The 13257-nt window shown below is 36.7% G+C and overlaps 1 protein-coding gene across 4 annotated transcripts in view; it reads left to right on the forward strand.

Moving 5' to 3' along the window:
* The window catches only part of LOC132699627 (protein gustavus), a 105364-nt gene extending 92405 nt beyond the window's left edge, over positions 1-12959 (forward strand). For all 4 annotated transcript variants that reach the window (XM_060666451.1, XM_060666448.1, XM_060666449.1 and 1 more), the window contains 3 exons: positions 7820-8306; positions 9006-9414; positions 10235-12959. In XM_060666451.1, coding sequence (XP_060522434.1) covers positions 8007-8306; positions 9006-9414; positions 10235-10374 — 849 coding nt within the window. In that variant the 5' untranslated portion in view covers positions 7820-8006 and the 3' untranslated portion in view covers positions 10375-12959. The remainder of the gene's footprint in view (positions 1-7819; positions 8307-9005; positions 9415-10234) is intronic.
* The last annotated feature ends 298 nt before the right edge of the window (positions 12960-13257 follow it).

Raw genomic sequence — 13257 nt, forward strand, 5'->3', positions numbered from 1 at the left:
TAAGACATTGTTTCCGTGCCACCTGGTAGAGCGATTACGTAATTAGAAACCATCAAATGTTAATAATAATGATAAAAAAATCAAGCGATCGTCGGCTGTGAATAACGAATATGTTTTTAACGAATTTAACGTTCCCCTTCGCGTTATTTTACACCGCGGCTATCTCTCGATTTCCTTTCCTTCCGAGGACTATTTTTTCCTGTTAAACTTTGCTTCGCGATGTCAACATTCGTTTCGCGTTTTTGACGCCAAACCTATATCGACCCGAGTTAGGATGAGGTAGGGCAAATGAGTTCCGGAAAAACGTTATGTATGGTATATCGTTGGGCCACTACGTACACATCGCCGCCCATTGCTAATGCCATTGACACCTGCGTCGCGGTATCCTTGAAAAACGTTTTGGCCATTCTCTTTCTTTGTGAAAGAATTGGAAAAAGCCAGTCGTTTCCGCCACCGATGTTTGATCGTTCGCCAACCATCACGAATTCCGAATGGGTTTTGTCAATTAATTGTTTATCGTCCATTCCGCATTTTAAGTTGCGATTTATGCAGATCCGTTGAGCTGTCCCCTCCATTACGAAAGCTTTGAGTAGTCGTTCCTCTTGGGCTGGGGCGAATGTGAGCACGGGAATACCATTCGCTGGTTTCTATACTGTGGTAATTAGTAACGCACGAAAATAACGATGTTTTCGCCGGTTGCCTAAGTAAACGGTAAGTAATTTACTTACCGTTCTAGAACTATGCACTCTAGAACACCATTGGTAATTTTGAATCGAGAACCAAAGCACTCAGTCGCTGACTGGTCAATATCACTGCAATTTATTATCTATCAAAGGGAACTGTTAGAATTTTGTCAGGTTGTAAACCTTAACAAAACATTAAACAAAACTCATATCGCGATCCATCTATTTAGTGGTAAAATTGCATAAAAAAATTCGCATGTTATGGCGAGGAATAAATAATTTAACAGCTTTTAAAAATAACACTTCCTTCATTTTTTTGTTCTACACAGGGGATGTATTAGTTTTCAAAAATTTCTAGGTAGTGTAAATCTTAAACGGCCTTAAATAAATCATTATGTTTTTTATTTTATTTTACGAGACTTTAAAATGATTACGTTGACGTGTGATAGAGTGATATATTTTGAGTAGTTAGGATCATAAATTCTATTCTGTAATAGTATATTATGCAACACGTGCGGTAAACGGCATTTGACCCACGAGTTTATTTGACACGAGCGGAGCGCAGCGGAGCGAGTGTTTAATAAACGAGCGACTTAAAAAGTTTACCGGACGTGTTTCCTACTATACTTTTTGTACGACATTTAGTTTTTGGGTACATTTTCGCAAAACAACACGAATACATTCACTGACATGACCGTCAGAATTGACAAACGTCAAAATTTAAGATGTGGGAAATATCTCCGAAAACAGCCGATTGTTCCCAAACCCGTCCGGTAAAATCCCGGAAATGTCCGAAGTGGCTCGGATTCGTGGGAAACGAAACTGACGTGGTAAAGTGACGCTTCCCGCACGCTAGATCGGTATGTAATTAGGTATTTTACATACGGGAGTAGAAGAAAAAAGTAGTTTTGGTTAGTGAGCGTATTTAATCAGTAAAAGGTATTTTTTATACATGGTAATTATTTCTATTATTTCTATTATCTCTCTCCATGAGGTACTATGTTTTTACAAATTTTGTAGTTAATTTATTCACTAACATTTATCAACCATACGCACTTTAAACCTCGCTGATGGAGACGTAATTATCATAATATTGGTGTGTAATTATAGATGTAATCGTTCGGATCCTCGAGGCCTCTTATGATACTTCAATTCGAGGTGCTCGCTTTGAAAATTACGCTACCGTTGCTTATGAACAGATGCAAAAGTATTAAGTTAAATTTTTTATGCGACAGTGTGTAGGAGGCAACTTCCAAGAATCATTATTGAAACACATATCGACTAAGCTAATTGCCTGCCAATTAAAAATCTATATTATAATTGTCGTTACTTGCGGTTCTTTTATTTACTATCTCCATTGTTTGCCATTGCCATAAAGTTATGCTGCAAATTCAGCAACGCACACCAAAAGAAACTAGGAACTGCATACGCAGCTGAGTCAATAAGAATTTTTGTTACAAGAAGTTCCGAATTTAGCTTATCCATCTTTAAGTTTTGGTTGGCTAGTTCAAGAACTTTGTGAATGTCAGGATATCATAACTTGCTGATACTAGAGAATTTTGAATGAGTTTCAAAATCAAAATAGCTTTATTTTTGGTCAATTAGTAATAAGTAAGGGAGCGAGCAAATAATTAACATCACAGTTAAACGACTCTTTATTATAACATAATATTATTATAATATAATATATTATAATATTAAGTCAAACTTTTGCTTGGGTTTGCAGGCTTCATCGGCACGTAAAAAATAGATACGAAGATGTTCCATCAGGAATGCAGAAAGGAAAATTAACTGTATAGACATTAATTTTTACTATTTTGTTGTAGGAATCAATAACATATTTTCCCAAATTATAGTATGTAGTGGTGGGAAATGAAGGACGACATTTAGAATTTAGAGGCACACAAATTAGCAAATACGCAACTAGAATTGCACAAGGTAATACAGCAATACGTCAACTAAACAATATACTCTGGAATAACCACATCACTCGGAACACAAAAGTTAGAATATATAAAAGTATCATTCAAAGTATTGCAACATATGGCTCAGAGCTTTGGGTGATAAATAAAAAAGACGCCTCCAAAATAAAAGCTATGATAATGAATTGTTGGCGGATATAGATATTGACATCCTGGAAACTGTAGAATGTAAAAGGTTGAAATGGTATGGCTACTGTTACAATGGATCCCCACCAATGGCAGAAAAAGAGGTAGACCGAGGAAATCGTGGAAGCGAGAAATAAACTGTGGAGCACATGACTGGAATGATCACAAGCGTTATAAGCTAGGACACGAGAATAAGCGACAGCTGTAAACAACGTCGTTGTTATATATAATTCCTCCACTGAGAAATCATAATTAAGGTGTAAAACGCAGACTAGGCACAAATATTTTGCAAGACCGTAAACAAACACGTCGCAAGCTACTAAAAACTACATTAAAGCTGAACGAAGATTAAAGTGGATTATAATTTTCTAATGACACATTTGAGGAACCCACCGTTGTTTCGTCAGCCGATTGACAGTTAATTATGCTTGTTTTTTTTTTTGTTACTCGCCTCTTCATAACTTCTTGTCAGGGCAACAGCTTAAAAAGAAGACACCGAAATAGTACAGTACAAATTATAAAAATATAAATCTATTTAACATCTATTACTGATGAACCCAACGGAAAGCTTGATTTTATAATAAAAAGCCGACAAATGGGTATAAAAATTATTGGAAATTGGAGAGCTTGAAGGTGTGAGAGATTTTTTCTTAAATTGATTTTAGCCGCCAACCCTGTAAATTTTTTCCTACAAAATTTCTTTTCTTCCAAAAAAATATTTTCCCGTTTCAGCCGGATTGTCTTTTTCAATTAAGATGACGTAATGTGACGGAAGCACTGTAAATATAAAAATGGTGTCATTCGAACAATGCGCCGATGTTTTGCACTATATGAATGAGCCGGACGACGGGCGTTATGATTTTATTAGCATTATGCAGATCATCGGTACCGCGAATGACCGTGACCTTGGACGTTGTTATTAAGCAAGAGCTGGGGTTCTGGGATCCTCTCACTCGCACGCCTAGACACGCCGCGATCTCGTAGCAGCCGCCACCCGCCTCCGGTGATTCACCCGGCAAATACGCGCGGGGAAACACTTCTTTGGCGGTCCGTTTAAAAATGGCGATCGACGTTCTAAGAATAAATCCAACTCATTGCGCGAAAAAATTATCAAAAATCTTCAACATAACTTGTTTGAAAATGTTATATTGCGAAATAAGGATGTTTGTACTTTCGTAGTCAAGTAACTAAGTTTTAAATAGAACACTCTGTACATTAATGTCTGTTTTGAAAGTTTTTGATATATATTGGGAGTTGATCGTGTTTATATTAAAAAAAAAAGTATTGAAAATTCAAACGTTGGTAAATAAATTGTGTAGTGTGTAGCTTGCTTTCTTTTTCTGTCATGTTTCGCCGTCATCGTCTTGACCAGTCAATAGCCGTAAAGCATTTTTACAATATGAAAATGTTTTATTGCTCATATTTTCAAATCTTTTTGAATTAGGCAACCTTATACAGTGTCGTCCCTTTTTCAAATACGATAAAATTATAAAAATTGGTTGCAAAATGACTTCAAAATATTCAAAAATTTCCAAAAACTCATTCAAAACGTAAGATGTTTATTTTAAGTATAGACATTAATTTTTACTGTTTTGTTGCAGCAATTACTAACATATTTTTCATCTCTTGAGGACTGAAGTCCCTTAAAGAAATTGCTTAATATGACAGTTAAGTTTTATTTTCATCTTTTTTTTTAAACATAAAAAGTAGTAATAAGTTTTCCCATAGGATGCGAGTTATCTGAAGCACGCCGTGTCTAAAAGTGTAAGCGAATAGAAAGATGAATTATTTTATTTGTTGTTTACGTCGGAAATGATTCAGTGTAATCGATACATCTTCCAATTACACAATTACTTTACAATGTCATCATGACTACGTGAATATGAAGTGTGACAGTCACGTGGCAGTGAATTAAATATTACTTTTAGTAATTCTCTTAGTAAAATCTCATAAAATGATTTTACCAAAATATCAAGTACTAAGAAAGTACCAAGTATTCCATAATGCAAAAAACGACTTTTTCTAACTGTCTTAACTCAACTTGCCTCAAAAATGAAATCCAAGTATGTTGTTGAGATAAAAAGGTAGCCTCAGAAACGAATTTTTCTGGTAATACCCGGTAAGTTCCAGAGTTGCTCATACTGCTGCGTCAAATTCTGATTATTGTATTGTATTATTTAATTTAAACTGCACACATTATGTGTGCCGCTCACCAACCATTTGTTTTTGCGGATTTAACGTCTTCTATGCATATGCAAAATACATATGACGTAATTGTAAACTTCTTAGAATTATACAACGCTAGGAAATAATTATATTCTCCAGGAATAACAGTTTCTCAAAGCGTTGGCTTGGTGGAAAGGAGAGTCCGTCCCATTCATTTTTCCGACTACATCAATGACGCACAAAAGTTCTAATATTATAATGTGCTTATTTATTTTGTACATGGAACATTTACGTGGAACAAAGCTAAAAGACAATGATAACTAAGCCCCGCAGGAGCAGATAAATATCGGTTGAGACAATAGAATGCAGAAAAGGAAAAACATTTAAAAATCTGTGAATTTTGTTTCCCGTCACGTGCGCACAGCCAGACTTCGATCAAACGGATCAATCGAAAAATTTTTCAATTTGTGCTTTGTCTAGGATTACGTTTGATGATGGTGCTATTGCGTCGTGGGACTGATGATTTGAGTACAGAAATCCTAATGGGTAAATTTCAAGTAGGTTTAAAGAACTGCTACCGATCTGTATGTGGATATGTTTTATATGTATGAAAGTATCATTTTACGTCGATCGTTCAAAACTTTTTCAATCCCTCAATTTCGTTCATCGGAATATAGCGTACCAGTAAATTTGTGTCGTATAATCGATAGCCGATTTTTCGATTCATAAATCATAAAAGAGTATTCATATAATTAAAAACTGACAACGCGGAAAGTACACATAAAATACATAAATATTTTAGCAAATTTTCTAAATTATTTTTGCTGGTTTAAATTGATGTAATGAAACAACTTATCGGGCTGTCGATAATTTAGGAATTACAATTTGTCAGTTGTTAAAATACCAATGCTTACTATAGTCTTGACAAAAAAAAACAGTATCAGATATAGTTTTGTTATATAAATATATTAATTGTGCAAAAAAAAATTATTTTATTAAGAATCTATATTTTTATTTTTTGCCCTAGATCCAGGAAAATTGTTTTTTTTCTATTAGTGTTATTTTTCATTACCATTAAATTATCACTATACTAATACCTAATCAGAGGAATTCACAATTACAGTTCTCCTGTTGTGGTCTGTTTCTTAATGCGAGAGAGTTATAAAATTTAAATTTGCTAGTCGAGAGCAATAATAAAGGTCTTTACAATGTTTTCTAGCATGTGATCAGTTTCCCGCATTCTTTCCTTCCTTAAGGTCTGGACAGTGCTTTCTAACATCAGTTTCCCACATTCTTTCTTCTATTTCAATCACGGGTTCGCTGCACTTACCCTATTTTCCACTGTCATTATTCCCTATTGCAAAATGATTTCGAGGTCCCTCGTTTTAAAAATGGTGTTATGCCTTGCTACAAACCCTTTTACTTGGGCCCATATCAATTCAATAGGGTTTAATTCGCAGTGATATGGTGGAAGTCGAAGTAAAATTATAATTATAAATTTCGTACAAAGAGGCTTGTTTTTTTTTCAAAGCTACACTCTCCAGTGGTTCATTTTTCAGAATATCACCTTAAAGTGCTTCTTATTTAAAGTAAGCTTGCCAATGAGTGATGTCATTTTTTCCACAAGAGGACGTGGGTATTTTTTCCAATTTTCTTTAGTGGTAACGGGCATTATTTATTACTATGACTAAACGACCAGTCAATGTGAGCGATATCCAACTTCATTCGCAACAGTCCACCAGTTTTGCTGGCGAAGAGATTAACTTTGCCTACTGTTTATTATTCCAAAACCACAGCCTCTTATAGAACACCCTGCCGAGCGGACCCTTACTCGTAATCATTGCAGGACCGTCCTAGCAATTTATCTACTTGCACTAATAAGCAGGATATAAGTATGTCTTCTATCTTTCTCGCCGAGTAATTCTTGAAACATGTACAAAAAAATTAGTACAAAGGAATAATTTATAATATTAATTACATTTCTACATAGTATCGTTATTAATATACATAATATTAAATATAATAACAATAAAGTATCAATCACTTAGGAAGTCGCTACTGCCGACACCTAGTTCAATGATCAACTCCTTTTATTACTCGTTTTTCACAGTTGGACCAGCTTTCTACTGATATTTTAGCTACCTCTTGCCGACTTACGTTTATGGTACTATCAACAAATTTTGGTGCAGTGTTATTTCTTCTATGCGCTTTTAACTCAGACCAAATCATCTCAATCGGGTTAAATTTACAATGATACTGGAGTAATCTCATCATCATGTCCGTTATATTGTGCTATCGAATCGCTTATATAATCTATAGTCTTAAAAACGTTTGTTGTTTACAAAACGAAAAACTATGTAGAAGACACAAAAATATAAGAAGAAGAATGTTGTTAATCGACAGGCACACATGACAAAAATGATTATTTTCAAACTTACCTATAAGATAAATAGTGAACAAGTACTTACCCTTACCCGTTGAAGTATCCAGCGAAAACAGCCTCGCAGGGTCAAAGCTCGAGAATCAGGTACATAAATACGTACTTACTGGAAGGATCGCAGTGAAATACCTCCGTAATATATACGAACATATTGCAATTTCAATTAAACTCCCAAGAACGATACGTGTCACCTGATGTTAAAATAAACGCTTCTACTTATACTTCATGGAGAATAAACATCTGTTGGGATGTACTTAATACGTCAAAGCAATAAATGCACTATATTTTTGGTCGCTCGATACAAACAGCGTGTTTTTTTCTGAAAAATAATGTTAACCAAAAACGTTTTTTATTTTACAACTGCGGAAACTTAGGATTTTTGAAATGCAGATTTAGCTGGAACGTTTCGTCTCTTGTCGCAGGTACAAATCGAACCAAAGGACTAGCGGCGTCGTGAGGAACGTCGTGGGAGGCAGCGGCGTCGGCGGCGGCCACCAGGCGGCCGGCGGCAGGGGGGCAGCTGAGGTTCGGCGCGCCTACAAGGCGGCCGTGTTGCCTGCGTGCGGGACAGCGAAGGCGGTCACGCGCGGGAGGCGGGGAGCGCGGGGAATGAGCATGGGCCAGAAGGTCAGCGGCGGAGTCAAGGCGGTAAACGGCAGAGACGCCGCAGCCGCCCCGTACAAACCGGTGATCCCGAGGGAATTGGCGCAGGACTTTGCGAGGCCGCCGCGGCTCGACATGCTGCTCGATATGCCGGCAGCGTTGAGGGAGACGCAGCTCAAGTACAGCTGGAACCAGGACGATCGTTCTTTGAACATCTTCGTCAAGGAGGACGACAAGTTGACGTTTCACAGGCATCCGGTCGCGCAGAGCACGGACTGTATACGGGGAAAGGTCGGGTTTACAAAGGTAAGAGGACGTCTTCACCGCATATGCATTAATTCGGCCACGGCGTAGAAGCGCTTGAAAGTAAAGGTATCCTATTATATTTAAAAATATGGCATGGAATTGAATATGAAAACCAATTGAAAAAGTATGACGAGAAACTCAATGACTGGTATTTTCCCCCACGTGTAAGGATGACAGGTGCAATGCGCCACATACCTTCAATAATGTACCTTTCTGATGTCTATTTTGAGATATAATTTTCGGTAATAAGCATGAAGGAGTCCTTAATGCGATAGCTTTTAAAACTTGTAATTGGCACGTCCTTTCCAACCCATCAATTCCACCGGCCCAGTTCTCCTCGTAAACTGCAATCAATGGGGGGAAAATCGTATATTTTTGGACAATAACCAAAATGTTGTAGTGAACCATACACGGATATGTCATTTTTTTTTATATGAGTTACAAATGATCTAAAAAGTGTCCTATCATATACAATATAAATATTTATTGGCATCAGTCTGAAAATATTGGTATATACTACATATAACCGATTGTCACAGTCAACAATAGTCAACATAAAAAATAAGGGTTCAAGGAAGGAAAAAAAAATTGAGAAAAAATATCAACAATATCTTGTTATCAACATATATAACAAAGAAAACAATTGCCATTGCTATCCAGATCGATAAAGTTGAAAGACCTATATTCGGTAATTTCCAGGGTATGCACTGTTGGGAAGTGTGTTGGTCGACGAGGCAACGGGGTACGCACGCAGTGGTGGGCGTGGCAACTGCCGAAGCGCCCCTCCACTCGGTCGGGTATCATAGCTTGGTCGGTAGCACGGACAACTCGTGGGGCTGGGACTTGGGCAGGAACAAGCTCTATCACGATTCGAAAAACCAACCGGGGGTGCTCTACCCCGCGTTGCTGAAACCTGACGAAACGTTCATCGTACCCGACAAGTTCCTTGTCGTCTTGGACATGGACGAGGGCACGTTAAGTTTCGTCGTCGACGGCCAGTACCTGGGCATCGCGTTCCGCGGTTTGAAGGGGAAGAAACTCTACCCGATCGTTAGCGCCGTGTGGGGCCATTGCGAAATCACTATGCGATACATTGGCGGATTAGATCGTGAGTATTCTGTTCCTTCAATTTGGTCTATTGAGTCGCAGAAGTGGTTATTTAAGAAACATCAAAAAGTACGTTCTTTTTTTCAAAGGAATTTACAAAACTTCTGGATTTCTTCTGCGTCCAGCAGTTTTGTAAATAGTATCAAAAAGTGCGATTTGTGGTTTAAATTTTTTCAACCCTGACCGCACTTAACATTAATTTATAATAATAATACTTTATTTACTCATTTCCATTTTGTTACTAATTAAGAGTGTATGCAACAAAAAATGCAAAACCATAAAAAAAAATTAACATCAACAATTAGGACAAATATTGTTTAAAAGAGAAGTGTTTAAAATTTGAATTTTTTTATATTTATTTTATATTTTTAATATTAATATAAAATATCCCTATTTTTTACTATTACAAATGCAATGCAGAATCTCATGTGTTGGTAAATACTTAGATTCTCAACATTAAATGCTTTTTCAGTACGAATCCGAAACTTTTATGTGCTGATTAAAAATGTCGACTATAAAATAATGGCAACAAAAACAATTCCAGTTTTTGCTCTAACTAAGATTGTTATTTACAGTTCATAAGACCAATTGAGTCTCAATATGACATATTCCAACATAAAACTCATAAAGCATTAAATATTCTTTGATAAAAATATTGTTAATGTCTTTAGTTGTTCCTTCGTTTTCTATTTCTTATTCTTAATTATTATGATGATAACGTAACCCCACACGCCAATGGAGGGAAAATGTATAGGTTTGACCTTGAACAGCAATTACAACTTTTGTATAGTTTTTATAACAAAATTCTATTTTTCTTTCAGCCGAACCGCTTCCATTGATGGACCTCTGTCGTCGGGTAATAAGACAAAGACTTGGCAAGGCCCATTTGGAAGAGAAAGTGATGGGACTTCAGCTTCCGCAAGCGCTGCAGACTTACCTCCTGTACAGAGACCGAAGATAATACCGAAGAACCGAAAAGTTGTCTTCCTCGCCGCTTGTTTTGTAGTGACCATGCGCGCGTAATCGACTCAAATCTCGTGAACGAATCGTCGCAGTAACATTTCGCGGGTTTTAATTTAACCAAAAAAAAAGATAAAAATTAAAACAAAAAATCAATCTGACTGCCAAGTGTAACATATATGATTTTTCGAAACGGTAATCTATCGAGCATCGAACAGTTTTTTCATTTGCTCCATGATGGTGTTTTTAGTTCATTACTTACGAATCTCCCGTTCGGTTTGCGCGAACTTAGCGTTCTGACAGAACCCACAGTGCGAACTCTGTCTTTTGTTTTTTTTTTTTAGTGATTTATATCTTTGATGATCTCTAGTGGGATAGTAGTTCGAGATACTTAGGACCGCAGGTGGTGATGAACGAGAAGAATTTTACAACATACAGTATATATAAATATATTTTGAAAAATAAAAATTGTCTTCTTGTAAAACGTTTAAGCACATTGGCTTCCTGATCATAGCTTTACTTGATAGTTTTTAATGTTAACCGAATAAAATGAAAACCAGGAATGTACCAATGGAACGACTGTACGCGTCAGACTCCTCCTCCCGTACGTTTTCGTACCGGGGAGTCCGGCGGAAGAGAATAGATGACGATTCTCTATGTATAGTAAAGTGCCCTAGCAATTTTGACAAGGAGCATCACACTATCCATTGATTGACTGACTGTAAATACATATTTTTTTTGTATTTTCGTTTCCGCTTTGTTTTCGATCCTTTCGAGCAGCTTGTTTGTAGTTTTAGACGCAAAATTCTATTCCCGTTGTTGATTTTTTTTGGGATTGTTTGTTTTTCTTTTAGGGTCTCTGAGCTCCACCCCCTAGCGAACGAGAAAGTTTCGCCAGTTGGAAAAAAATTAATGGCAGATGTGTTTTTTTTTTTTTAATAAAAGTTTGTTTACAGTAGGTATTCATCGCTCGGGCCAGACAGCTTCGTATATTTGAACTACTCAGTATATCTTGCATGTATATCCCATCATACCTCTCCTGTACCTCTATATAACTTGATATACTGCTCCTATACATATCTCCTACACCTTCACATAACTCTCCTATACTGTACTTCTCCTGTACTTCTATATACCTGTCCTATACCTTTTGTATGCCTCTGTCCATATATAAGTGTAAAGGCCCTAGCGACGTAACTTACTGTTAAAGTAGTAACACTGTTTGCGTCACAGACACAACAAAAAATAACTTTTCTAGATTTTTGTTAAGTTTTTTTTTTTGTTTAGCCGGGCACAGGTTCCACCTTAAAAGTTTTCGGATATGGTTGGGTGAGGGTACATTTTTAGCCAAAAAGCTGGCTCATGATATTGCTATGGACTACTTCTTATGCCTAACATATACCCCACATTCCTCGCCTATGCTTCCATATAGATCCCATTTCTCCTCCTTATTGCTCTCCTCTATACTTCTCCTATGCTTTCTTATATCTCCATATACCTCTCCTATGCCTCTATATATATTAGGTATAAATGTACCGACCTGCCTGAAAAGTCAGAGGCACAAAATTTTTTTGTTAAGTGTTTTTCTTGTGTTAAGCTGGGCAGTTGTTTCGGTCGTTAAGAACCTCCTAGAAAGTCGGATCGTGATATTGCAACAAACATGTTCGACACAAGACGAGTAGCAATTCGATTTGACATAATTGCGAAGGCACTTTACCTTGCTCGATGGCCGCACACTTCCAAGCCAAAACACTAGATAAATTCCATCCCGTATTATTCGCGAGCGGTTTCACAAAATATAGGTCGGCCATTGGGCAAAATTAGATCGTAAGGAAGTTAGACATATTTTTGTAAATAAGACGCCTAGATAAGTGCCAGTTCAAACACACACACCATAACGTATACATAATTGTTCGGGAAACACGCGAGGCGCGAGACGTTTTTATATAAAGTTAAGGGTTTTTTTTTGGTAGGAAAATTTCCCCCTCATCCGCCGCATCCGTTTGAAGATATATTTAATTATATTAATTACGTAATATTTGGTCATGTGATGACTGCCATGTTTGTGTCGAAGAGTGTATAAATGTAATACGCCGTTTATTGTGTTTAGGTTTTAGTAGGGATATTTTTTTGTAATTACGGTCGCTGGATTTTTTTGGCGGTCGATTCGAAATTTCGCGTTCGTTAACGTTCGTGTGTAAATATTTTTTTTAACAGGCACGTCGTTTTTGCGTTTTTGAAATTTACCTCTTGGGAGGCGATGGAACCGCTGCCCGTCGTTTGGTTAACATATTCCCCCATTGTACATTCTTTCGAAAGAGCTGCATCCACTGTGTTCAATTTCTCGATACTTTAAACTGCTAATTTCTTAATTTCTTTTTTGTAATTTTGAAAATTTCTCCTTTGCCACGCACGAGGACGTGTATAAAAAAATGAAAAAATTGCAATTTTTCTAGCGGACCTGGACGAACTTATGATGTAAGTAGGACGTTTTTCTAATTATATTTAAGTTTTGCTGTGAGAGTCCAGGCGTACTCTTAAGTTAATTGATGTATGTTTATGATGAAAATAAAGTATTTAAAGAAGGCGGTCGGTTTTAATTTCCGCTTCCTGCTGAAGAATGACAAGATTAAAAATAGACGAAATTAAAGGTATGAGCGTTCAGTTTCAAAGAAACGGTAAACTGTGTGTCCAGTTAAGGATGTGATATGGATATCGGAAACTATAGTAGATACTTGAGGAAATATATAAGATTTGTCAGCAAAGATCAAAAAACGACAAACATAATCTTGGGATTATTACACTATTGGGGCACTTTTTTACCAAGATATGATGACATAAAAGGAAGCAGATTTTTTTTTATTGGTGTAATATTGAATATTTT

The sequence above is a fragment of the Cylas formicarius genome, unplaced genomic scaffold (assembly GCF_029955315.1).
Source record: "Cylas formicarius isolate icCylForm1 unplaced genomic scaffold, icCylForm1.1 PGA_scaffold_3__17_contigs__length_32017465, whole genome shotgun sequence".
Lineage (NCBI taxonomy): Eukaryota > Metazoa > Arthropoda > Insecta > Coleoptera > Brentidae > Cylas > Cylas formicarius.